The 27,991-nt window shown below is 41.5% G+C and overlaps 2 protein-coding genes across 4 annotated transcripts; one reads left to right on the plus strand and one right to left on the minus strand.

Moving 5' to 3' along the window:
- Nucleotides 1-1,156: 1,156 nt before the first annotated feature.
- On the plus strand, nt 1,157-26,488 carry tpm4a (tropomyosin 4a). 2 transcript variants are annotated; one of them, XM_083911382.1, is made up of 9 exons: nt 1,157-1,449; nt 3,678-3,803; nt 19,919-20,052; nt 20,745-20,862; nt 20,996-21,066; nt 21,172-21,247; nt 22,328-22,390; nt 23,080-23,149; nt 24,812-26,488. In XM_083911382.1, exons 1-9 carry the CDS (start codon nt 1,336-1,338, stop codon nt 24,892-24,894), a joined length of 855 nt encoding a protein of 284 aa, XP_083767508.1. In that variant the 5' UTR covers nt 1,157-1,335; the 3' UTR covers nt 24,895-26,488. The 2 variants fall into 2 exon arrangements, with proteins under 2 accessions (XP_083767508.1, XP_083767509.1); XM_083911383.1 differs by lacking the exons at nt 1,157-1,449; nt 3,678-3,803 and adding an exon at nt 8,915-9,471.
- On the minus strand, nt 26,071-27,490 carry LOC310945327 (small ribosomal subunit protein eS27-like). Of its 2 annotated transcripts, none has more exons than XM_083911384.1 (4): nt 27,385-27,490; nt 26,911-27,019; nt 26,729-26,839; nt 26,071-26,547 (listed from the first exon to the last, which is right to left on the minus strand). In XM_083911384.1, exons 1-4 carry the CDS (start codon nt 27,388-27,390, stop codon nt 26,519-26,521), a joined length of 255 nt encoding a protein of 84 aa, XP_083767510.1. In that variant the 5' UTR covers nt 27,391-27,490; the 3' UTR covers nt 26,071-26,518. The 2 variants fall into 2 exon arrangements, with proteins under 2 accessions (XP_083767510.1, XP_083767511.1); XM_083911385.1 differs by having other exon boundaries at nt 26,911-27,016; nt 27,385-27,453.
- Nucleotides 27,491-27,991: the final 501 nt, after the last annotated feature.

Consider the following 27,991-nt stretch of genomic DNA (forward strand, 5'->3'; position numbering starts at 1 on the left):
GACAGCAATGCAAGAAGAGACGTTAAAAATTCAAGATTACTGTATTTATTATTATTTGGACATCATGTTGCTGTTTGCTGTCCCTTTTTTTATTCGACAAAAAAGTCCAAGCGTTGGTTGCCAATTTCTCAGAATGGTTACAGTCGAGCCCTGCTTCAGACATGTTTTTTTTTTCCTGCTGTCGCTGATGATCACATTTGAAATAACCATAGAAGCTGTCTGAATTACATCACAGTCATAAAAACAAAACAGATCAATGGTACCATGATAGAGGCACTAATTTGCAGGATGTGAAGGTCGTACCATCACAGCACCTGGCAGAGTAGACTATTGCAACTGACTAAGCCTTGAAAAAGAACATTGGCCTGTTCATTGAATCCCTAACCTCTGTTTGTATCTGTTGCCCATAACAGCTTACTCTGTTGTTTTTCTTACAAATGTACTGTATCTAGACATTGTTTGGCTAGTTTAAGTCACCATGATATAACAGTGGACTTTGGCATGGCAACACCTTCGGCTCTAATGTCCAAATAATATGAAAGCTTATGAACTCTTTTATCCTTTCTCTCTCCCTCCCTCCCTCTACTTTGCATGTTACTCCCTCCCTCTCTCATCCTCTAATATACACACTCTTGAAGGCCCTGAGTGTGAGATGTTGTGCACCAGCGGGACTCTTTATCCACTGACAGGAGGTTAAATGTGGAAACAAGACCTGCGTTTCTCTCTCTCCTCTCTCTCTCTCTCTCCTGCCTGATCTGTGGCTCTCGCTGAAAACACAACAACCCAAATAAGGAGATCAGCCACGTTTGAAGAGGGGGTGAGTGGAGTGGAGAAGCCAGACCAATCCTTAGAAAAGGCCCCGGACGGGTGGTTTGATAGGGGAGAGTACGTGTCTGAGAGCGTGATAGTCAGGGAGTCAGGATGGAGTGGAGGCAGAGTGGTGAGTGAAGGAGCAATGGATGGAGAGGTAGAGGATGGAGAGAAAAGATGGAAAGAGGGTGGGAGGGGTGAGAGCATAGGAGGAGGAGGAGGAGGAGGAGGAGGGGGTGATCAGAGACTGAAGGCAGGTTCTGTTGCTGTTTAAATAACTACCCATATAGGGCTCAACTCTCCATCTCTGTTCACAGCTCTGTCTGTCTCCTTCCAACTTTCACTCCCTTTCTCTCTCTCTCTCTCTCTCTTTCTTCATTTCTCTGCAGCCTTGTTGGACTCCAGCTCTCTTCGGCACTGTGCGCGTCAGACCAAATCTCCATCTCAACACAACAGCAGACTTTGTTTTTTGAAGCTGCCTTCTCACATCTCAGAGGGCGGAAATCCAACCCATCAGCCACCACCATGGAGGCCATCAAGAAGAAGATGCAGATGCTGAAACTGGACAAGGAGAACGCCATTGACCGCGCAGAGCAGGCAGAGACGGACAAGAAGGCAGCAGAGGACAAATGCAAGCAGGTGGGAGTGAAAGAGGAGAGCAGAAAAGGATGGAAGGGTCAGTTGTCATGTCACAGTGTCAGAGTGTTAAAGAGTTCAGAGGTGCTGTTTTCAATCAGTTAAAATAATAACATTAAGGTTATGGAGTGAGATAACTGTCAAACAAACTGAAAAGTTTTTTTTTTTTTTTAAAGTTCCTCCAGACACAGCATAAGGCATATTTAAGTTGTCCCTTTAAGACTTTTCTCTTTATCCAGTTATTAAGATAATCATCATACCGGACATACCTTTAAGGAAACTGTCTGTAAACACGTTTCACATTTACATTCTTCACAGTAAATTGACTGTTTTACTTGGCCGTATCACAGCTAAAAATAAATATTTGATACTTTTTCTTTTTTATCAAGGCGAGACTTGACTGGTAAATTAAACAAATGTTTGTGGCAGTGAAGCACAAACACCTCCTTAAAAGGCCAGGCAGCGCTCTGAGGATAAACTCAGGAGACTATATAGTCTCCATGTTCTCCACAAACTTCAATTACAGCTTCACAAAATGTAAACACCAACTTTTCACCGTGGTTTACGGCTTCACAAAACTGTAACAGGAGAAAAAAAAAATCATTTGACGCCGCCTGAGAAAAGGAAAACAACAAATACTGAAAGAAATCTAGGAGCTAAATGTAGTAACAATAGTTCAGTATTAATGCTGTTGAAAGGTTGTTTGGCCACTTCAAGTGATGAGACCACCCAGGATCGGGAATTAGTCTCTGGGGGAGAAAAAAGTGGTTCAACTCTCCCTCCAGGACCAGTTTGAAGAGAGTTAATGGAGTGTCTGTCTGACTGTCATAGAGGCTATTTGACAGGTGTATCCAACACAGGAGACAACACACACACATAAGAAGCATGCAAATGGGTACATGCGGACGCACAAATGAGAGATTAAACGCACACACACACACACACACACACACACACACACACACACACACACACACACACACACACACACACTAGGCCCATGGTCTCAGGCGTCTGTGTGTTCTCACTGATAACAGTTGTATTTTTAGGCACTAGGAGCGAATGACAGTGTGGAATTCAGTAGGATTATCAGAAGTACTTCATGGGCTGGGGGGGGGGCACTTAACCCTGTGAGTGTGTGTGCGTGTGTGCATGTGTGTGAGTGTGTGTGGGGGGGGGGGTGGGGGGTGGGGGGGGGGTGAGAAAGAGAGGATTAGGCTCTGCATACCAGGGTTCATGTCATGAGAGACTGATAGTAAACCATTACCATTTAAATGTTCCCAAACATCATAAACACAATTAGACTCCCAAATCGTCGTCGACTGCTGCTGCTTTATCGCTAGTCTGAATTCAAACACCTTGGCTTTAACGACGCCCCATCAGACTGAATCATTATTTAAGCACAGTGCAAACACATTAAAAATAATGGATTTGATCTGTCATTGCGCTCATATTAACAGTTTTTTTTGACCGCCCACATTTACATGGTCCTGTTTAAAATGATCTCAAATAAAAAGCATAATATCTAGAGCATTCATTCTTTTTGCAAAGCAGAAAGATAAGGCTTGCTATGTGACATCTGGTGCTAAACCTCGGTTTCATAACACCTTTAAACTCTGCTCATAAAAATAACCATATCTCAAAACGTATAACTTATAGAGCATCAAGAAATAGTTTGTTCGTGTGTCTATATTTGGACCAACATGTGTGTTTATTTGATGAAATTTGATGAAAAGACATCACAATTTTTAAAATGTATTTCATTCACGACCCAATTTTAATACTTTTATTTATTATTATGGTGTAATGATTTACATTACCTTTTAGCTCAGGCTGTACAGATTTTAGGGGTTTGAAACATTTCAGGGTTCAAAGTGTTACGTCGCTGAACACTTAGAGGATAAAACCAACTGATCAACGGTTCTTTGCATTCATTTAAACTCTTTTGGAGTGAGGTTTGTTTATTCAAGAAACAAAATAAAACAGAAAAGAATATAATGAAAGATTGATGGTAGTCTAAAATAAAGGATAATTGAACAGAATAAAGCAGAATATAATACAATTTTACTCCCTACGGTCAACGGTGGAATAGGGCAGTAAGGGCAGCATTGCACAGAAAATTTGAGGACAATGGTTGAGTAAAAAATGATGAAACTTATAGAATTTGGATAAAAGACAAACTAACCAGAGACGGCGTAGATGAACTGGACTAATAGTATTTCCTGTTGTAGCTCGAGGAGGAGCTGATGGACCTCCAGAAAAAGATGAAGCAGACGGAGGATGAACTGGACAAGTTCTCCGAGGGCCTGAAAGACGCTCAGGAGAAACTGGAGCTGTCTGAGAAGAAAGCTGCAGACGTGAGTGAAGGGTCACACACACACACACACACACACACACACACACACACACACACACACACACACACACACACACACACACACACACTTGAGTGAAAATGTGAAATGAAACAGTAATCATCATGCAGTGTGTTTCCTACTGAATCCTTAGCAAGAGTTTGAATATTGACAAGAGGCCTCTGCTCTCGTCGTTAATTACTTGCTTTTTCCGACTTTGACACACACTCAAGTTACCATGGCACTACTGAAAACCAGAGCCCATTAATCCACAGCTGGATGGTTATAAGCCAGCACCAGCTGCGGTTTACTTTGATCCACAATGAACGGTTTGGAGCACTTCAGACACTGTTACATTCCTGTGCAGCCACTCCTGAAAGATGAGCACATGGATAAACTGTAACCCTCTCACTCAACCACACAGCAATCCGGAGCAGCAAAGGAACAGACAAACTGCACTGTTGTTCACCATCATCGCTGTTTGTTGTGATAGACAGTCCAGCCGTGCGTGCCTGTTAGTGCATGATTCTGGGTGTTGTTGTGCTGGTATGGCTCATGTGGCCTTGAGCCACTAGCCTGAAGCAGATATGAGGAGGCTACAGAAGTCTGGTATTCTCACTTCTTTCTAACTCATTTTTAAACTGTAGTTTTCTGCCTGAACCGACGTCGCCTCAAGTGACATTTAAGGCCATTAATCACATCTCTAGCAGCTCTCTGGAGCTTCATACAACTTTCCCCCCACCTATAGCACTCCCCAACACCTGTAAACAGACAAGAGTTAAGAGTTCCCCTTTAGGTACACTTTTTAATGCAGGACCTTAATTGTAAAAGAGTACTTGTAAACTGTATTATTGCTGCTTTTACTTACTGTAATTAAAAACTCTGAATACTTCTTTCACCAACAAATAATCCTACAGTATATCATATATGCAATTTATAGAATAATTCCATAATGGGAAGACTGTGTCCTCTACATCAGACCCAAACTGGCTCTCAAATTTGTGAGAAAGTTTTTGTAAACAGAAATCATTTCAGTAAATGTACCAGAACATTGGACATGTCAGTTGTCCTGTGGCTAATCAGCTCCAATCTGGGAAGCAAGATCATATTTTAGATTGTTGGCAACACCGCAAACCACAGGGCTGTATATCTGTCAGTGGTGGTTCCTTGTGTGTGTGTGTGTGTGTGTGTGTGTGTGTGTGTGTGTGTGTGTGTGCGTGTGTGTGTATGTGTGTGTGTGTGTGTGTGTGTTTGAGAGAGAGAGAGTGAGAGAGAGAGAGAGAGAGAGAGAGAGAGAGAGAGAGAGAGAGAGAGAGAGAGAGAGAGAGAGAGAGAAGCTTTATTAGGGAGTCATTTATGTGGCAGATAAGGATAAAATGCTGATCATACCAGTGAACAGCCACTTTAATAACAACAGCTAAGGATCCAGTCATTCCAACAAGATTACTAAGCAAACCGTGCATGGAGAAGCACCATGAAAACAAACCTCTACCAGCTGCCACCAAGATGTGGTATTGTTTGAGCCTTGTGGAGGATATCCCAGGGAAATGCAGTGTTGTAGTACACACAAAGAGAAAGGAAGTGTCTGACATACAAACACAGAGACTGAGGCTAAGACACGCTGGATTATCCTCACGCAGTGATTAAATAAACTCTGGACAGTTCTGGGAAGCCTCACATGAAAAGTGGGTCAAGTGGGCCCCTGGTAAAAGTTGTTGAAGTTGTGGTTTGAGTCTGACTTAGGTGTAGCTGCCCACTACAGTTTTGTTAAAAATAGATGTTTAGTATATTCACAGTGAAGTCCTACACACTCACACCAACATTTCCAGCTAGAAAGGCTGCTCCACTCTACTTCCATGAATCCCCCTCCACATGTCACTTATTAGAGGCAGCAGTCAAGTCATTACACATCTCAATTCACACAGAGAGCACGGCCAGATTGGAAACCTGGAGGGGGCTGGGAAAGCAGAACAGTGCACCCAAAGACCCCAACAAGCAAGAAAAATAGTCCCTGCACCATCAACTGTTCATGCTGATATTTAGGTCATCACAGCTCTCTATCAGCTCAAGCAGACAAAGAGTCTGTCTTTAGGAATGATCCCAATATTAGCGTGAAGGATGCAGAAAGCTAAATTGTTGGCGTCGGAGAGGGTGGCTCCATGTTGTGTTAATACAGGTATTGATAACAGCAGTCACAGCAGCAACAGTTACTGTTTTAGGGGACTGTGGGGGCGGCAGGGCAGAGAAAGCAGAGAGCAGGCAGGGGGGCTCTGGTATGTGAGGAATGCAGCTAAGGCAAACAGAAAGCCCCACACTCCTGTGTCTAATGAAATCAATGCTTCCAGCTTTTCCGGTGCAAGAGGGGCAAATCAGACAGAGAGGCTCGATCAACAGATGAGATTGATTGTGAGGGATTTTCTTCCTCGCAGCGAACAGCAGGACTGAATTTGAGCTGAACCTGAACTGAAGCGAACTGAGCCGGCCTAGTTGCTCGTCCAGCCGGCGTGATTGCTCACAAGGCCCATCGTGTGAATAGGAAACTGAAAGGGTAAACACAGGCAGGGCGGGCACAGAAGCATGAAGAATGAAGCATACATCTGATGCAAACACACACACAGGGAACATGGTCTATACGAGCAGACAGGTGGTGGATGGTGTTTGTTTACCTCTTCAGGACAAACAGTTGGTTCCTCAAAAATAGAAACATTTATGATGCATATCTGTTTATGCAAGATTGACTTTGTAATTTATGAATTTATATATAACCCATGTGGTTAGTTTGCAGCATCTAATGTTCCATCCATTCACTTACCAAATGTTAAAAGTATGCCTTAAACTCTGGTTTACTGACACAATATTGTGTAACAGGTTACATGACACAGGTGTGTTGCACATAGGATTTCCACCCAAGGCTCATTTGCAATCTAGCTAGGCCTTTCTGTCTAAAAGGATCATATCACCAAAAGCACCTAAGTTGAATTCAGCATATGATAAACAGTGACATTCTCATACGTGTGACATGCTTATGTAAAAATTTAATTTACATCAGATAAAATCTGTTGCATGTGTGAATGTTCCCTAATTCGTGGCAGTATGTGTGTATGTGCATCATTTTATGGGTGTGTCCGTGTGCATGCATGCATGTAGTCTGTATGAGTGCATTTATGTGTATCTGTTCCTCTAAATGTGTGTACGTGTGTGTGTGTGTTTGCATGCGTGTACGTGTGTGCATGCGTGTGTGTGTATGTGTGTGTCAGACATCAGTGACTGCAGCTTTGGTTTAGATATTATATATTTGTTGTTTATTTCTCTTTCGAAACAGTGAAGATCAGAAAGTTCCAAACGATTCCTGAAATCGACAGGCTTAATTGTAAAAGTGATGAACAAGAGTAGAACTCAAACAATGTACTGGTGCAGCCATAAAGTTTTAAAAATGTTTTTTAGTGACATCTGCAAACAAACTTAACCTTTGTTAAAAACAACAAAATACAGTTAAATAATAATCAATATTTCAGCCCATAAAACTAAGCACTTTGGGTTTAATATTTCACTGAATGTAAGCATCACATGACATTTTGATGGATGATCAAATTATTTTATAGTCTGTCTGATGTTGGATTTTTGCAGTCAGCACCAAACCCGTAAACATTTGGTCATTAAAGAACAAGGATAAGGTAGTACAGAGATATACCGAGGGACATTTTACACTTAACCTAAACCTGTTCAAAGCTCTCAGGTACTCAAACTAAGGGACACTGTATCTAAATGCTGAGTCATGTTCCCTTTTCATGAAGAAGAGCTAGAGACGTCCCCTCCTGTGCGTCCGCATGACAAAAGTAATTAAAAGGTCTGTAGCAGCATATTGCAGCCCCTCGGGTAAGAATGGACCGATCCAACATTTTCCTCTCCCAATACTGATTCTGAGCTGAAGGGTTCGATGTGTCTTCCAAATGTATGTTTAACGTTAACGTATGAATAGATGATTATGTTAATAATGATCATTGTAATATCTTAGTATTGTATGCTCTATTAAAAGCTGTGTGTATAGGCAGTGGCGGATTAAGGTGGTTATGGGCCCCTGGGCTACTGTTTGTTTGGGCCCCCCACATTATTAATCATGCTTTATCAGAAAAACCCGCTAGAACAGAAGAAGAGTCCGCAACCTTGAAAAATCCTGTCAATTTAGGATTTTTTGCTGTTCTTTCAATCATTGGGCTTTTCTTTTTCGTGCTCCACAATCACGCTCCCTTTCTGACATTTTGCCGCTATACTGTCCAGTAACAGTGAGTGACGTATCATTTGACAACAGAACTGACCCTATGAACCCGGCCAGTGGCATACACAGACTTTTTGAAGGGCAGGGGCGAAAATGATAAAAGGTCACCTACAGCGCGTCCTCACCACTGAAGAGGGCACTTTAGCACAGGTTTTGGCTCTTAAAGAGCACTTTAGCACACGTTTTGGCTCCTAGAGGGCACTTTAGCTGACATTTTAGCTCCTAGAGGGTACTTTAGCTCACGTTTTGGCTCCTAGAGGGCACTTTAGCACTTGTTAGGCACTTAAGTTAGGTCGCCCTAGCTGTTAGGCCCAATTTAATATGCAACTCAGTTCAATACAACATTGGGGGTCCCTGCTTTGTCTCTCTTTCAGCTAAGGGGTCCTTGGCCTAAAAAACATTGAAGCTCCCTGGTGTATATCATATGTTTTCAAGCAGGATGTAAAGTTTCTGTTGAAGGGAAATTTCACTGTCGAATCAAGTTTGTGTGTGACATCTAAATGGGCACTGCACCTTTTTTTTTTCAACTGAAGGTAATTCATCCTGCCTTTTCTTTTGAAAGTCTCAATGATCACATCAGTCACAGGGATCAGCTTTTACACACACACACACACACACACACACACACACACACACACACACACACACACACACACACACACACACACACACACACACACACACACACACACACACACACACACACACACACACACACACACACACACACACACACACACACACACACACACACACACACACACACACACACACGCCCCGCCCTCTCTGACCTCATCATCCCAATCATCTCTCTCCTCCTCCGGCACAGTCTGGCGCTCTCCGCTCTCCTCACCGCGCAGCTTTTCTAATCCTCCTCCTCAAAAAGTGTCCGGACCAAAAAACTGCAACATTCCTGAGGACAACTTTCTGTACTGCTCATGAACCTATCATCCCTACAAACCAGAAGAAGATACATTTGGAGAACACCTGGACACATTGTCACTTCCTGGTTATATAACTTTTGTTGCACTTGAAGAACTCCTTTTTTTTTTTTACATTCCAAAGACTTTGGCATCTCGGACCTACAACGTTTTCTTAATCTTTAAACCAACCATCAAAGTCTTGTTTTTCCTTCTTATTATATTATTCTGAATAGACCAAATAAGCAGGAGCTCATTTTATTTTTTGCGCAACCCAAAAATAGTCTTAAGTGCGCATTTTACTCCGCGTGAAGTCTTAAATCAAGTAAGAAAACAGTCAAGAATGGCAGGTTTGAACTCTCTGGATGCGGTCAAGAGGAAGATCCAGTGTTTGCAGCAGCAGGCCGACGACGCAGAGGACCGGGCTCAAGTCCTACAGAGAGAGCTGGACAGTGAACGGGAGCTCCGAGAGAAAGTGAGACAACCAAATCCTCGACTTTTCCCCTACTTTCACAGGTCTTTTCTGCCTCTTCTAACCCCGCTCCGCTCTGCTTTCACCTGTCACACCGATTCAGCCACGTTAACGTCAACATATTCACCTTCACAAGTCAAGTTAGTTCATGTCATTGATTCATTCGGCGGGCGTGATTGTGCCACAATGCAAGGCGTTGGTCTGTAATGAGAAAAAAAAAAAAAAAAGTTTGGATTCCTGCAGGTTTGTGCGCATGCGCAGTGGCGTCTGGGCCACAGGCCTCTGAGAACTACTGTGAATAATGTAGACCACGTAGACAGCATTGGACCCATTGTGCACAGAACAGGCTCCTCCTTATAATTACAAATCATATCGTACTTCTTGTTAATGAGGTCTTAGCAGCTTTTAGACATTTAGATTAATGAGGGGATAATGGGCTCACTGGTACTTCAGCAGGGTGGATGTGTGTCAGCTGCCTGGTCGAATGCCCGACCACCATACCATCCTTCCCTTCACTGATGCTAGGAAAATAAAGGGTATATACTTAAAAGTAAGCCTACTCTGTTATTAGGGATTCAAAGGAATGGTCTGGAAAATGTGCCCTGTTTTAACTGGAGTGGAAAGTATTACTCGCTTAATCGATTAGTCAATCAACAGAAATTGAATCAGCAGCTATTTTGATCTGTAGATCATCCTTAAGGATTTTTTTTTTGTACTGGTTGCAGCTTCGCAAATGTGAATATATTCTGGTTTATTAATCTTCCATGATAATAAACTGAATATATTTGGGTTTTGGACTGTTGGCCAGACTAAACGAGACCTTTGAAGATGTCACTTTAGGCTCTGACATCCCACAGACCAAACTGTTAGTCATTAGATTAATCAAACAATACAATTATAATTAGATACAGCTATTCTTGTGTTTTGAGTTGAACGTACAGTACCAGCAGCAGTTGCACAATTTCTGCTCTTATCAGCACAAGACATTTTTGAAGTTCAACAAACGTGTGATTTCTTAAACTAGACGCATGGATGTGTTCAAAGTGACGCACACATTCTTCTCTTCTGAATATTCGCCCGTGTCTGTCACCTGCCTGTCTCTTGACTCTGCCCACATCCGAGTTGTGTAGCTTCACGCAGTACAGTTGTAGAGATTGAAATGGTGAGTGAAAAAAATGCTTAGCAGCACAGTTAGGTAACAGTCTTGACTTGTTTCACGTGCTGCTTTATGGCATTCGGTGCCATATCCTCTTGCATAGGAGCTGGTTAATGACAGGACAAGCAGAAAGATTGAAGGAGAGTGGGAGGGGAAGGTGTGGCTGTAAAGATATGGGAGCTGAGATGATGAAAGGAGCTGGCGTGCTGTAGGACTTACCCCTTTGTTACAGACTGACTATTAGGTAACAGGACAATTTGACAATCGGGTGGCGTTTTGTCAGCTTGTGGTTAATCGTTCTGACTATGAACTTGTATATTCACATCAGTGACGTCAGTGATCATAAAACGATTAGTATTTATAAGGTTGAGGTCAGAGCTGTTTTTTTGGGCCATGTAAAGTAGATTGACTTCAACATTAAGGACTGTGATGCTGTGATTGTTTCTGGTGGATCATTTCTGTTCTTATTCGCTCATGTAGTGGCCTATAAAAGTTTTCTTTAGGGAAGTGATCCAACCCTCAGGCATGCTTTAAATCAAAAGCACTGAAGTTTGTGTAGTAAACGGATAGATGACATGTACTGTATAAGATTTCTGGTAGTTCATATTAACATTTCATCCTCTAGGACAGTAAGACACACACACCGCTTATTGATTTCTGATGTTAAACAAGGCTACTGTGCGTAAGAGCACAGTAACTGCTTAAGAGCCACACATATAATTTAACAACTGAGATTTTTACTCTTGAAATAACCGATCCAACCTTTAAAAAATTACAAAATCTTTTTTGAGGATAACATTCATTTTCAGAACCTGGTGGTAGAAATGAGCATTTTAGATATTATTATTACTATTTATGAGCGCCATTTAAAAGCCTAGCAGACTGTTTGTAACACATAATGTAGTTATGAGCAGATATAAGGACATTTTAAAATATGTTCGGCAATTAATAACACATGCAACATACATGTGTGTGTATGTACCAGCACCTAGTTATGGATGCTTCAGAGACGAAGTTAAAGGTGTTGACAAATATATCACTAAACACTTAAAAAAGACCCCATAGACTTACAACTACATTATAATATGTGTAAACGACTTATTTAAAGTGTTAATGCTGCTTAATAAGGGGGTTGAAAATGTCCTTTATGTTTTTTGAACAATTTCTTCCCTGTCAGCCTTAATGTGTTAAAAGCAGTTTCAGCTGTCACACACAGCCCACACCATGTGCATTCATAGTCAAACAGAGCAGTGCATTTGTGTGGCGACGTTGGTGTGGTCCCATGTGTGAATAATTAGGGCAACCTGCAGTTATTCCTTGGCACAAAAACTCTTTTCATTGCAGCACGGGGAGATCAAAACAGGAACCTCGCTGAGTGTGTAAAGGTAATGAATCATTGTTTGAAAATGTGGAGGCATCAGAAGAATACAAACACTTGGCCGCATATCTAATTAAAAAATGAAAGTAGTTGCTTTGTGTTATTTATAGTGTGGTTTTGACGCCTCTAGAGACGTTTCTCTACCGCTCAATAATGCGTTAAAGCTCCGTCAAATTACAGAGACGTGACATAGTCTGGAAACGCTCATTTAACCTGCTTGGATGTGTTTTATTTACGGCCGTTATTCTCAATGAGCTGTTCATGCTTCATAGTGTTCACAGCAGCTACTTGTTTGCAGGTTCAGAGTCAGGCCAAAGAGGATGATTTGGACTTTGTGGCACAGAGAGCTGTGTGAGCAACACAGCAGAAAAACATTGGCTGCTTTTTTTTAAGGAAGTACATTTATGTTTTTGCTTCTGTGATAGACGTATTTCATTATTTTGTATATTTGTGAGACAAAAATATGACTTCTCGGTTGATCACAAAGCAATCAAATGATACAAAACGACAACAAAATACATAAAAACACAGAATTAAATGCTTTTAAAAGTATCTCTTTCCCATTTTGAAGTTGGTGTTTTTGTTTGCTGTGTTCATTGGTTGCTATGATAATTGGTGTAGAATGCAGAAATACAGTACGTGGCACACTGATTCATATCTACAACCTGCTAAAAAGGGAAGTGGGACTCAAAACCTCCACTGAAGTAGACTATAAGTGTTGGGAACCAGATCTTCCGCCAATAACCCCGCCCCGCCCAGGATGTCGTCTGCCGACTCTGGTCCAGCACTTCCTGTGCTTCTGGTCCCAACACTTCCTGTCCCTGAGCTCCAGCCCTGATCATCAGTAAGATTAGTGTGTATGGTGGAGTGTTTTCAGTCGGTGGTGTATAAGAAAGTTTAATACTTGAACACATCTTTAAGGCCCCATATTCTGCACATTTTCGGGTTCATTGAAGCTCAGGTTTCCGGTATTTCGGGTTTCTGCTAGAACATGTTTACATGCTTTAATGTTCACAAAACGCATTCTTTTTCTTATATTATCTGTCTGAATATACCTGTTTTCACCCTCTGTCTCGCCTGTCTCTCTATGCGCCCCTCCCTAAAAAGTCTGCTCTGATTGGTCACTGCACCATCATTGCAGCCGGTGAGTGACTGCACTTTAGCTGCACTTTCTACCTTTATAAAGTATAGTTGTGACATCACAACTGTATTGAAGTCCTGACGGCTCGTGTAAAGTCACAGTTTCTGAATACAGTGTGCATGTCCCTGTGGATTGAAATTGGTCTTGATACTTTCACAGTATTTTTTTTATAGATCCTCGAACACATAGAAATGTCACTTTCTATATGGGACCTTTAAATGTCCACATCAGCTCTTGCCAGTTCACTTGAAGTTAGTTTTCATATTGCCAGTGATGTAATAGTGTCATACATGACAACTGTGCTTATTTTACACCACTTACATCTCCTATTAAAAGCTAACTGCAGGATGTAATTTCGACACACTTCCCTCAGCTCATCAGTTTGTAAAAATGAATTTGAGGAATCTGTTTGCTGCCTGGTGTGGATGATGGTTTTCTGCTCAGCCTCTAGCAGGCTCTAGCGGATTCTGTGGAAAGATTTACTTCCTGGTTTCACTGTTTTCTTTGGACCTTCTCCCTGGGAATAGCTCAACTTTCCAAATATAACTGCCACATGTTGATACGTTTTGGCAGTCGCTGGCATTCTGGAGAAAACTCCCATGTTAGTGGCTTGTGGCTTAGCTGATTATGCCGGCCAAGGTTGCGGGTTGGTGCTAGCAAAGCTAAATTTGCTATAATGACATTAAGTGGCATTTAGAGAGTGGAAATGATGCCGGCCTTTTCCTTTATGGTGCATGCAAGACTCAGTGTGATAGCCTACTTGCAGCGTTTTCAGTAATGTTTTTGTCAAAGCAGGATCTGTGTATCTGTTAGCTTGTTGGTGCTAGTACTGCAGAATGGAGATGGTATTCATTTAGCCTGAAAGAACTGTATAAAAGGTTTTATTGCCAGTAGTTAAATCACAGCACTCTATTTGTTCAGAGACCACATTATTAAAGACCTATGCTGTATTACAAAAATGTCATTACGTTTAATTTAAATTCCACCAAAAACAAGGACAGCTGTCTAAAAAGTTTGATTCCCGTTATACTTACTGGATTCCCGAAGGGCCTTTTTACAAATGGTTTGCGATGAATCTCCTGTCAGGATTAGACACTTCGGTGTTATGAGACAGAGCCTGAACGAAAGACTCAGACGTGCTCAAGATGTGTGTGAAAGTGACTTTTCCAAAGAGAGATCTCATTGTGACGCTTGTCTGGAAGTTTAACGAGCATCTTTTACATATCACACCTCATGACAGGCTGCCTTATACATTGTATGTAGCTCTCTTTGCATGCCAGATCTTTATGGGAAAAAGATTACACACTCACAGACACACATTCACATTGGGAGTAGAGAGCAGCGGTGTCAGGAATAACTTACCCTGAACCCCAACAGCTTTGTGCAACTCATTAGCCCACTGCCCTGGAATCAGCCAATAATTAGATTCGTCTTTCACTTGTCCTCGATCTCCTCCCTAATGCACTCAGGTATTTCTTAAGTCACTCCCAGTAGAACTGTGCTGTATCTTCAAGTCAGGCGGTGGACTGTTTACTAAGTAGAGACCAGGGCAAATTAGAGTCCTGTACTCCAACATGTTGTAGTTTGTGTCAACAGCGGCCTCCTATGTCAAAATTCAACACCCAGATCTTCGAACATAGAGGTAGAATATACCAGGGTGGTACTTTAGCCGTGTTTCCATCAAACACCTGTAGAACCTGTACATAACCCGTAGGGACACATACCTAAACAATAGATCTGTTTTGCGTGTCCACTGCAGACAATACTCTTAAATGTATGTGGGGTTTTTATTTTCTTCAGCCGGGCGCTGAGGAACGAGGTGAAAAACCTTTTCATTCCTCACTGCATCATTTAGCTCTCACTGTATTTCCTCTTCACCGATGATGAAGAGGAACGTCCGCACAAATCAGTGGACTGAACTGTTTCTGGCTGCAGCTTTTAGGATCGGATCAGTGTGCTTGGTACTTCAACAGGGGGTTTCTATTGGTGCCATCCACAACTTCTGACAATGGAAATTCCTGTTACATTGTGTGTCAAACTGGACTGAACTGGGCCAGACTGCACGGTGGAAACAGGGCTTAATTAATGCTGCTCAGAATAACCAGGCAGTACTGACAGTTAAAGGCATAGTTTGACATTTTGGGAAAGGAGTTAGATTAGAAGAATAGCACTCTCATGTCTGTCCACTAATATGAAGCTACATACAGCAGCTGGTTACCTTAGCATAAAGACTGGAAACAGTGTCAAGAAGTAATCAAATCTGCCTACCAGCACCTTTAAAGCTTACTTATCATCACGGCATATCTTGTTTTGTTTATTCCATACAAAAAAAGAAAGTGTAAAGGTGGTTTTATGGACGGTTGTCACTGTGGTTGCCTGGCGACCAGCGGAGACTGCAGCCAGCCAAGAATACGTCTGACACGTAACCCCCTTTAAAACCAAAAGGTTTTGTTTTTACAGTTTTGTTTTGCCATGATTTCAAAAAAACAACAAGATATAAAACCAGAGCCCACCTTGTGATGGGACCACCTTGTCAGTTGTAAGTCTGGAAATATGGTGGTTAGGTTGGATTTGGATAAAAAACATACCATGGCAAACCAGTAAATCAGCATCTGTCATTGATGTGCAAACTAGTAATTTGTTTGGACAGTAAACAAATGTTAAAGCCATTTTTTATTGTTTTAATTATTTCCTTGTTACTGCACTATGGCTTCATATGACAGCCCCTATTTCTGACCCCCTTGCTCAGATAACACCTATTTCTGCAAACTCTGCCTTCATCTCAACTACACAACTGTAACATTCTGTGACTGTACTTGCACGACCGTAACACTATTGTGGGGGAAAATCTGTCCACAGACAGACGGACAGACATACAGACATATCATACATCATACACATATCAAAACACTCAAAAGCGCCTCTGTGCTAGTTTCCGCTCCAGCAGGTGTCTGCAGGACCACATTTTGCCGACTGCTCTGGGTGCTTTTCCATGGTCTGACATCTCTCCATTTAATACAAGTGTAAAGGTCCTGTGCATGTGCATATTTTGGGCATGTGTGTGTAATGTGATAACAGATTTGAATGCTTTCTTTCTATCCCAAAATGTCAAACTATTGCTTAAAGAATTCCTTTTGTGAATGTCCTTAAGCAAGGCACTAACTGTCTGAGAGGAGCTGTGAAGTAGCCAGCAGTTACTGATATACCACTCACCTCTGAGAAAGCAGTGTTACATATTAAGCTAACTTGATAACAGAGCAGCTACTTGTCGTCCAGTATCTTTTACATATACTGTGTGTGCGTGCATGTGTGCGTGCATGCTCGCTGTCACAATCTTCCTGATACTCCACCACAAACATTCCCCATAGTTTGTTTTACCATATAAGGCGGTGTGCGTCCCTGGCAGCCAGAGAATGCAAAGTGGTTGCTAAAGGAAGGGGCATGGCCAGAGAGAATACCAGCTCTGAAAGAAAGAACAATCAAAGGGAGGATATGAAAGGATGTTGGGCAGCTGACTTCCTGTCACTTTTTTCAAGATCCTCATTTGTAAAGTTACACTGGTGTCTATTCTTAGCGTAAAGGTTTGTCTTTCGACTCAGTGGTTCTCACTTCTTGTGACCTTTACCTGAAGCAGTCACATTTGTTACTTTTGTGCACAAGCTCTGAATACTGAAAGAGTGCATGTTGCTGTGCTTTAAGCATTGGTTATATTATTCTATTAAGCTGCAGAAGAGAATGCATTTTCAACATTACATTCAGGACTTTCAGGAAATGCTCTTCTCTTCTCTGGTCATGGCTGAGTGAATTGGAGGCATGAGAGTATGTACTGTATGCACGTAAGCTTTTTAACTTGACACAAGGATGTCTCTGTCTATAAAGGGATTCCCCTCCTGTGATGGTGAAAATCTGATGACAGATAACACACCAAGTTGCACACATTTGTGACATAGATTTAAGACTTTTTGTGTTTGTGTTGCTTGACGACATCATTTTACTGAGTAGGGGACTAGCCGGTTGCTAGCTGGTGAAGTTTGTTTTAGAGAGGCAGAGATTGACAGAATGAGTGTTTGTTTGCATGCGTGTTTGCAGAGTGTGCATGCGTCTGGAAGGGCATAACGGCGTCTGATGTGAGTGCGTGGCTGACTTAAAGCTCATGAATAGCATGTTTGTTTGTGTTTAGAGTAGAGGGCGTTCTTCCCAGCACATTGCTTCACTCAGGACTAAGGGAGAAACAATATCTGTTATTTCAGGCTCTGGTTCAATTCTGTTCAGCGTTTCTCACCAGCCAGATGTAGTGTTGACAGACGCAGACCTGTGTGAAGGACATTGCTGATGAGATTTCAAGATGTCTGACCGATTTATGACTTTTCATTCATTCAGTGTTCTGTTAGATTTTCCTCTTATCAAGAGCTGGCTGTTTTAAGGCACGTCAACGCTCGTCTGACAGACGTTTCCTGTCTCATATCAGCGGCCTCCCCTGGCAGCTCTGGGTGCAGTAGGGCAGGACCTGAGAGAGAGAAAAGAGAAAGAGAGAGAAAGAGAGGTGGAAAGACTGACTGGCTACTCAGCAGTCTAGGATGACATGGAGACGAGAGGAAGAAAATCTTAAAACATTAAAAAAGAGACCTGTGCCAGCTGCCAACAAGCAGGAAACCATGCTTTCATTTCCTGAAATATTGAGTCTATGACAGAATGGAAGAATAAACTGGAGGTCTATTTATTCTCTGCACAAACGGACAGAATAACTATTTTCCATTGAGCTTGTGCTTCCTCTCTCTGCCCTACCTTACTTCTTCCTCATTGCCAATCTTTTCTATTTTGTCTCTCTTAATCAATCTGGCCAAATGTGTGTCAGAATGACTCACCTATACCTGTAAGCTTACTTGCAGACACTTTGACTGTTGATCTGACTGGCAACCTGACTTCTGGACTGAATGACTAGCTAATGAGTCACTGACCTACTAACTGCTGCCCTGCAACAGAGCGCAGAATAACATCTGTTTGTCTAAGAAATCCCCGGCTGCCTCATTTAAGTAACAGGGAGTAAACTGCTCTGGGTTTGAATGAATAATTCAGTGTTGCAGCAGTTCACAAGTGCAGTTATGTTGAGCTGTTTGAGCTGCCTGTTGTAAACTTTTAACAGTGGACAGCTCTTTGTGCTAACCTTTGTATGAAAACTGAATCAGGTTGGTTTCCAGTTCGAAAAGCGGCTCCCTGGGAGTTGATGGTTGGATAAACCTCCTGTCCAGCGGAGAGGAAATGCCTGTTTAGTTGTCTGTTTGCTTTCTTTTTCCTCTCTATGCCTTTGTTTACTAAGGCCAGATGAGAAGAAGCCCATTTGTCCACCCTACTTGGCTCACTTCTGCATTCACAGTCACCGGAAATTATGTTTTTTTGGTTTTTTTTGTAAATGTTTCATTCATATCCAAAGTCCTGCGACTTTCAGATATTAAAAAGGATTATACTTTTCCAGCCGGGCTCAGCAGTTAGTGGTTATGTTTAATGCAGGTAGGCCCTGCTCCAATATAAGATCCTCCAAGGACCTCCAGCTGTCTTCATTTCACTTATTATTCATCAGCTAGACAACTATTGATTTGTGAAACTTGAGCGACCCCAGAGAGAAATTGAATACACTATCTCACTTACAGATGGAATTAAATTTTTTTTTAGTTCATTTATTTCAGAATTCTTCATGTGGATTCAGTCCATCCGCACTAATATGTTTTAGTTGTAAAGAACAAAACGTTTGCGTCTTTTACGTCTAGTGTTCACACGCTTCTCTTTTGGCATTTCTGAGCCCCCAAACTGAGACTTTTGGAAACGTTTCAGTTAATCTGGACTAAAACGCTGTTTTAATATGAAAACATATTAGTGTGGATGTGGTTTTGGTATGAGTGCACAGAACACAGTGCTGAGTGATGAGGCAGAAAATTGCCCTATGGTCATGATACCATGATTTTTTATCTGTATTTATTTTCAGAATAAAAGTCGTTGAAGAAGCATTGAACTGAAATGTTTGTGTAGCTGTCTCACTCCACTGGTATCAGCTTTCAAAAAGAGATGCCGTTTCTGTGCACTGGTGATACTGTTATGTTACTGCCCTGTCCTATAATAATAACACTTATGTTTAGTTTTTTTGAACATAAACACAAAGAAACGGTCGCCCACATACAGCAAGTGAAGATGGAAAGTGTCTATTGTACAAAGAGTCTTGGAAAATTAGCGAAAGTTATTATTCAGTATTTACAAAATACATAATCATCTTTAGAAGCAGTGCATTTCTCTCAGTGGTTATGTTTCAGTCAGTGACACTCACTCACTGTTGAATGCCTGACTTAAAACCTCCATATAGTGGCAGTGGTCAGGAAAAGACAGGACAGGTTTCCTGGAAACTATACTTCTTCTTATTATCTTTCTTTTATTATATTTTCAACATGGCCCTTCAAATATATTTACAAGCTATAAAACTACTACAAATAAACAAGCATGAAGTTATTTAACTCATCTCAGCTAATATATAACCATAAATACACTTATTTTAGAGTGGACCTGCTAAAAAAAAGAAGCTACAGGTTGCTGTCCATCTTTTTTTGTAGCTGCTGACTTTTCTCTTCCCCCACTGCCTTCTTTGTGCCTTTCCCTTCTCTTCCTGTTTTATGGTGGGGAGAAGGGTGTGGGGGGGGGGGGGGGGGGGTAAACCATCTTGGATGATTTAAAGTTGAATGAATGAATGAATGGCTAAATATCTCTCCTCTCTTTTTTTTCCTCCTCTCAGGCGGAGGGTGATGTAGCAGCTCTGAACCGTAGGATCCAGCTGGTGGAGGAGGAGTTGGACCGAGCCCAGGAGAGGCTGGCCACGGCACTGCAGAAGCTGGAGGAGGCTGAGAAGGCCGCAGATGAGAGCGAGAGGTCAGTTTAAGTCCTATTACAGTTTTGCCAAATAGTTTGAACACGTTTCCTGAAACTACCAGAGTCATACTGTAAACTTAATGCTGCTCAGTACATTAACAGTGTCAGAGTTCAGTTAACCATTTTGGCAAAACTCACAGTAAGTGCACTGATAAGTAAAATAAGAGACAGTAAGAAAGTGTTCAGGCTGTCTTTCTGGGGATGTCATGATGTAATCAGTGCACAAATGCAAAAAGCAAATATGTATTTGTTACGTACGACACAGTAAGAGGCCTGAGGCTCATAGCGAAGTTGAAGTTGCCAGTTGAGTTTGAACAGGTGAGACGTGAGTGAGATCGTTTGGTAATTAGAGGCGTGGCATTTTAAGGGCCAATGTTTTCCTGGTAAACAAAGTCTGCAGAATGATGCCATTCTGCTCAAAATGAAAATTAAATTGTGCTTATAGTTTGTTTAGCTGTTGAAACAAAAGCTTCAAGTTTGTCAGAATTTTGTGAATAGTTCCATTTTTGGTGAGATACAATAGAAAAAAACCTGTACACATTTAGTTTATGTGGGTTCATGCCTGCATTTACCCGTGTGTGAGAACAGAACATGTGTTTTCACTGCATCATAAACAATACAATCGCAAGCAGTTTATGTTTTTCTCATAATCTTCTATTTCTATTCTATTATTTTCTATTCTATTCTATCAGAGGGATGAAGGTGATCGAGAACCGAGCGATGAAGGATGAGGAGAAGATGGAGATTCAGGAGATGCAGCTGAAGGAGGCTAAACACATCGCAGAGGAGGCCGACCGTAAATACGAGGAGGTGAGACTTGGAGCAAGAGCAAAAATCGTCTGCACTACATTTTTCAGACATTTTTAGTCTTTGATCTGACCTACTCTTGTCTTATATGTAATTTTGCTTCAAGTCCAAAACGTTTTAATGTTTTTCATCCCAGGTGGCCCGTAAGCTGGTGATCCTGGAGGGAGAGCTGGAGAGAGCTGAGGAGAGGGCCGAACTCTCAGAATGGTAAAACACAGCAAACGCGCGAAACATGGAGCGCAAATGCACACTTGCCCTCTCACCTGTTGTTCTTCCATCCTCCACCAAGCACATGTCGGTCTCTCTCCACAGTAAAGCTGGTGACCTGGAAGAGGAGTTGAAAAATGTGACCAACAACCTGAAGTCCTTAGAAGCCCAGTCTGAGAAGGTGAGTGTCATGCAGCGTTAGGGAGACGCACGGCGATGACTGGACCCTGGCTGCAGCAGAAATACACGTTTATTTAAGTAATACTTCTTCTTTTGGCCTCCTGAGGTGCCAGATAAGTGGTGTTTTTCCATACATTGCAGCAAATGCATCTTTTTTTATCCAGTAATGTTCAAGCACAAGGTCAAACCTGTGTGAAAGGCTCGCTACAAAGTGTGAGTAAAAACCAATTGTTGACCAAGATAGGATGCATTCATTGACTGACAGACAATGGTATGTCTAATCATATTGGAAAATAGTTATGAAGCTGACTGACTGGTTTTATGGAGCTGCTTTCGTTCTCTTTCACAAATACACAACCTAAATATAGCCAACGGTTTATACTGAACACCCGGTCTTGCACCAACACATACTCATCTCCACTTCCCCTGTATCCTGTCATTTGGGCTCAGTGGACAGTAATTTGAGCGAGCAGGGAGGGATGCCACCTCACAAAAGTATTGTTTCATTCTACCCCCGTTGTGATTGTGTATCATCAGGCCCTACTTACAACGCAACCATTTAATTTCCCCTCAGGTTGTTTTGAACGTATCAAGAGTGCAAGACCCGAAATCTTTGTGATGTAGCTGTTAGCTGTGTTGACAAATTAGCCGCTGCTTTTGCATATGCAGGGTTAATAGCATCTTAAGGTGTTTCCGCATACGTCAACCAGCAGCCAGTAGAGACCTGCAGCACATTCTTACTGTTCGTTACCTTAAATTCCTCCCCAGGCACAGACAGGCAGTGTGATGACATGCCAGGCTAACCACATGACGACTCTCCTTTAGCAATACATGCTGCTGCTTTGTTCAGTCAGGTCTGCTATCATTGGCATCACAACACAACTTGTTCCCAGGTCAGGCCAGGCCAACGCCTCCTTCGTGTCACTACCACCCTCCTTTCCATAGGGAGCGGTGCAGTGTCTGTTGGAGCAATTAGAAAACTTGGAAGAAAGAGATTGTGTGTTCACATTTGTAGGTGAAAGAATTTGTGTGCATGTGTTCGGATTTCTGCCACTGATGATGTTTCTCTGTATGTCAACAGTACTCAGAAAAAGAAGACAAGTACGAGGAGGAGATCAAAGTTCTGACTGACAAACTGAAGGAGGTGAGATCCAGATTCAAGCGATCACACTAATTAAGAGTATACTGTATGTCATGAGTGAAACAGATCAGTAATGTGCTATGTAAATGTTGATAGATATGTGTTAAAAAACACCAGGAGAGGCATCACAGTTTGGTAGTGGTCTACGACATGTATGCCGTGACCCCGGCACCTCTAGCTCAAATCTGACCAGGGAGCTTTGTTGTGATCCCCTGTTCTTTCTTCCTACATTACTTATCTTCATCTAATGTACACACCTTTAAAAAAGGCGGAAATAGCAAAAAAATAATTAACTTATTCATCAAATTTTCATTGCACATTTTAGATCAGTTATTTTTGCTAACAAAGTTAATTTTAAGATGTTAAATTGATTTAAGCTGGTCATTATTCAAGTCATCATCTTAAAGGTGGTCCACGATTCTTGAGAAAGATTGTTTTTCTTAACACAACACCCAAACAAATGCACCCCTCCTGTCCGAACAGAACGGACAGCGGGAGATATTCGCCAATTTTGACAAAAAGTGTATCAGATTAGAATCACAGACTCCATCTTTAATATCTGCATGCACTGAAAATCTAGATGTAAAAGTTGTTTCTGCGATTTCCCTGGACGATACAAATAGGCTGTTGAAGAATATGCAGTATTACAGTCTTGTGTGTCTTGTAACGTACTGTGTCTGTGTTTCCGTCAGGCTGAAACCCGCGCAGAGTTTGCAGAAAGGACAGTGGCCAAACTGGAAAAGTCCATTGATGACCTTGAAGGTATGAGATCAGTACCACGCACACGTTTGTTCAACACACATAAACAACAAAAGGGAATTCATGACTGGCATTAAATGAAGACATCGTTTGGACTTAAGGGTCCATTCGGCTTCAGTAAATTAGGAAACATGTTTGTCGATGAACCACAAGCAGATAGTTCAGTTGAGTTTCCTGCAGGTCAGGGGCCAAGTCTAAGCCTGATCTATCTTAATGCACACATAGTCCCTCTGGGGTCTATGTAAAACTATCTTACTTCGGCAATGCTTGAAGTATCTTCTGTGGGGAAAAAAGGATTCCCTGCCAAATGTATGGAAACTCCTAAAGTAATGGAAGACCTTTGTTTCTGAAGGACAGCTTCTTCATATCAGCAACACCACAGAGAGGACAGAATGTGCCCAGATGTTTTAAGTCAGCATTATTTAGTTGTTGAACCACAGGCAGCCGAGTTTAAAGAGTTATTGGAGCCGTTTTAGAAGACATTCATAGCAGGCTTAAATGCTCAAAGCTTTAGGGCTGCAAGCGTAATTAGATATGCGTCAGTCTTTCTTCCAAGCATTTCTGCAACTTTAAAAAGCCTGACCTATTTTTTTTGTCTTCTCCCTTCTCCCTCTGCTCTGTGCCTCCCATCTTCTTCTCATTCTTATCCTGCTTTTGGCTCGTTTGTGTCCCTTCTGTCCCTGACACCTGCCTGTACTTCCTGTCGACCTCTGACCTCCAGATGAACTGTATGCTCAGAAGCTTAAATACAAGGCCATTAGTGAGGAGCTGGACCATGCCCTCAATGACATGACATCTCTGTAGATGCTCAGATCTCTCTCTCTCTCTCTCTCTCTCGCTCTCTCGCTCTCTCGCTCTCTCTCGCTCTCTCGCTCTCTCGCTCTCTCTCTTTCTCTCTTTTGCTGCCTCTCCCTTTTCTATCTTGTGCCGGCCTTAAATTCATCTTCTCTCTGTGGATCATGCTGTACGTGCCTTCTTCCCATCTTACTATGCAGGAAATAATGAATTAAAAATATTGTTCTTTCCTACTTTATTGCTTTTGTCTCTCTGTTCTTCACTATTCATACACGTTTTAAAATCTTAGTAAAATATTTGATGCATAACCTCAGCTACATAGTCTACATTGCCTCTGTGATTTCTGTAAATAAGTAACCAACAGTTTTGATCTTGTGACACTGCTGGTTAATGTATATTGTACGTCTAATTATCAGCAAGTTTATGTGAGACAAGGTGAGATTTACTTTGGTTTTTGTGTGAATTAATGCAGCTTGCATTGGTTAAAAATCTAACTCCTCGTTGATGATTTCTGATATTCACGTGTGTACATAAAGTATTTACACAAGGTAGCATCTAATCCAAAAAATGTAGCACGCAAGTCCTCTTAAGAAGTCCATATTGTAATCTACTAACAGTCTTCTGTCAGAGAATGACAGTCAGCAGTTCATGCATGAAACGCACAGCGGTGTGGTTGAGGTTTTTGCATGTGGCACAACTTTACCCAAAATAATTATGCAAAACATCTGTTCAGTAAAACACTGCGCTCTGCTGTTTTGCAAGGGATGCTGTTTGACAGACCTATAAAGGAGAATAAATTGCCATGACACGAGCAGTATTGTTTTATGCTGGTTGAGACTTCACCATGCCACTTTTTCTTCTTCTCTCCAGAGAAATTATCACAAGCCAAAGAGGAGAATCTTGGCATGCATCAAGTCCTGGACCAAACCCTGCAGGAACTGAACAGCTTATAAACACACAGAGAGGAAGCTGGAGAGGATGAGATCGTCATGTAACATTCCTTTAATGTTCGACTCCATTCCACATTTCGAGCTGTAAAATCTTTATTCCCCGTGTGAAGGGGGATTAACTTAATGCTTGTCCCTTGATGTTTTTTTCTGAGGCACAACTGTTCTTTTTCTCTTTTTTTTTTTTAAGATGGGATGTCATTTTAACCCCACTGCTTCTTTTTTTCTTTTTTATCTCCAGCTGTGATCGCAGAAATTCTCCCCATACATGATTTTTGACCACTTATCTAGGAAGAACTGGCAACTTACACACCCAAAGAAAGCTCAGATTAGGTCACAGATCCACTTAAACTGGCTACATTTTTACATTTTATGTGCACATACATTAAGCCTCTGTCTGATTATTTTAATGCATATGCTACAGATGGCGTTGGGTTTCGCTCAGTCTTTGTTAATATGGCTCTGAAGTGCCACCTAGTGGTGATAGTCAACAGTCTTCTTCTTCTGATCATGCTGTACCACCTAGAGAGGCTAGAAGTTAACAGACATATGGTTTATGTGTGCCTGTCTTAGCAGTGTTCTCCTAAATCTGTGTTTAAACAGCATGATCAAGTTGGACGGGTGACCTTATGGAAAGGCGTCATACATAAACACGTTAAGGCACATGCTGCTCACTCACTCACTCTAGACTCCTTTACATGTCATTAAAAAGTAACGCCTCTTTTGCCAATCCCCATATATCCCGAGGCCTACAGTACATGTTGAAAATGCAGTATTTCTGTTCATCAAATGTTTACTTCTCTATATTTAATGCAGGAATCTGCAGAAACTGAGAGCTGTGCATGTACAGTATCTAGCAGTGACGTGCATTGATGTACCTTTCCCTAAGCTTGACCTGGCTGTTGACACGTTCTTCATCATTGCCAACTATATGCCATAATGTAGCCAATATTTACTAGAGTTACAATATATTGTATTACATGAGCGAGCTAAACCCCAAACCACTGGAAGCTCAAGTCAAGTTTTATCAACCATGGATACATATTGTATATAGTAGAATAATGTTAGGTATTTGAGAAATTGTATTGCTTTTGATTATTTCTGGTTTTTGTTTCATTTACACCACTTCTTTTTTTTGCCAGGGGAACTCTCAAGACCAAAGAAACCACATAACACGGACAATAAAATCTTAAAAAATGTTTTATTTTTTTGTTTGTGATGGTCATCATGGTTTCACATCACGCCAGGGCCGTGAAAAAGCGCCTCACACATGATGGAGACCATTTTGAAATATTTCATTCACCAACCCCCCTCTGTCAACCTAATAAATGTTTTACAGAAATCGTGGCTCATTGGACTTTTTGGGTCATTTTGAAAATTTCAATAGAAAATCATTTTAACTCATTTAATAGAAGTAGTCAAAACTACATAAAATGCTTCATCATATCAATCTGATATACATACACTTCACTCTGAGCATACGGGAACATCTGCACGTATAAGTTTCTCAAGCTGAGTGGATAACGTTTCACTCCACATTCTCAGTATACACACAGATACGGTATATTTCTCTTCTGTAAGGCTCAGACTCCTTTTCCCCCCGTGGTCCATTCTGCTTGCACTTTTCTGCTCAGGAGTATTTCTTTCTGAATGCACAGCCTGGACAGACAAAAATCAAACATTTCAATATCTCATCACAGGCAAAACCGTAAAGAAAGGATGGACACCTTTCATAAATGTCACTCATCTTTTGGTCATATATCCACTGACTTTAACACCTGGGAGAAATAAGATAAGCAACATAAAAACATCCCTCTCTATATATATATATATATTTTACCTTCAGTAAGTCTGCATTTCCCTCCTGCTGGCTGGCAGAGGATTAAAGAGCAGCCTGCACAAGGTACCACTGTCTGGGCATGGCTGAAGATGGTGGTGATCTTGTAACAGCCTGAGTTGTTGAGAGAAAAGGTAAATTAGTACTTCATTCAAAAACACATCAGAAAATGAGTGAGGCCTCACCTGTGCATTTAACATCCATGAAATAGGAGTTGGGACTCTGCACCAGCCGCTTCTTTTTGTGTCTACTCCTCTCTTTAACAAGACTGGGGTACAACAGATCCTTATCCTGCTGCAACCGAGAGCAGAGCCTGATTACAGGTGTCACTTTGTCATGTTTTGATTTTACTGTAATGCCCCCTACAGTGAGATGCATGAGCTATTAAGAGCAAGTGGCAGACAACACAGACATGCCCAGGCATGCCCATGTCTGAGCAGCTACACCTGTAGCCTTGAATACAGATGATGATTTTTTTAAACACATTTAGGTATATTCTACAATGTATCAGCTGATTTATAAATATTATACAATCTGTTTCCATACAGTGTTATGTTTACTGATAATAACAATAGCAGGCGTTGCACTTTGTCTCTCTGATACTGCTCTAATGTTTCTAACCATAAAACATGTTTAACAACAATAAGATTTTCACTTACAGACATTTTTCTTCAAATCACTCAGATTTATCCTCCAATGCAAACACGATGCAGAAAGTGTGATTTCAAGTGCGCCTCTCTCAACTCCAGTGTTGTTGTTCTGACGTTTACCGGAAGAGACCGAGCGGGCGGGGGCTCTCTCTTTGGGGGAGGCGCAGCAGATGCTAGTGGATGAACTGAGGTCCATGTTTATAACACAATAATGTAACTTCAAGAATTACTTTTATAAACTGTACAAAACAAGAGTCAAAACCAAAATGAATGGTTAAATAGCAGTTTCTAACTCATAGACTGTTACAGTAACTAACTCTAACTAGAGCTGTTTTTCTATGCAGTCGAACTGAAACAAACAGACTTTTAAACTGTCTTTAGGCATTTTATAGGATATTTAGTATCAAATCCCTGTCTAACATTTTTAGTGGTGTAAAACTAAATATTGGTTATTGCAAAAATATGCGTAACTGACAGAAAATATCAGCCTTTGTTTTCCACAGAAGACACTTCGAGCATTGCAGAAGTGGGACAGTCCCTCTTGGGCATGGGTGTCAAAGTCAAGGCCTGGGGGCCAGATTCGGCCTTATCTTGGCCCCCGGGATGATATATGATT

The sequence above is a fragment of the Echiichthys vipera genome (genome assembly GCF_963691815.1).
Source record: "Echiichthys vipera genome assembly, chromosome: 3".
NCBI classification, from domain to species: domain Eukaryota; kingdom Metazoa; phylum Chordata; class Actinopteri; order Perciformes; family Trachinidae; genus Echiichthys; species Echiichthys vipera.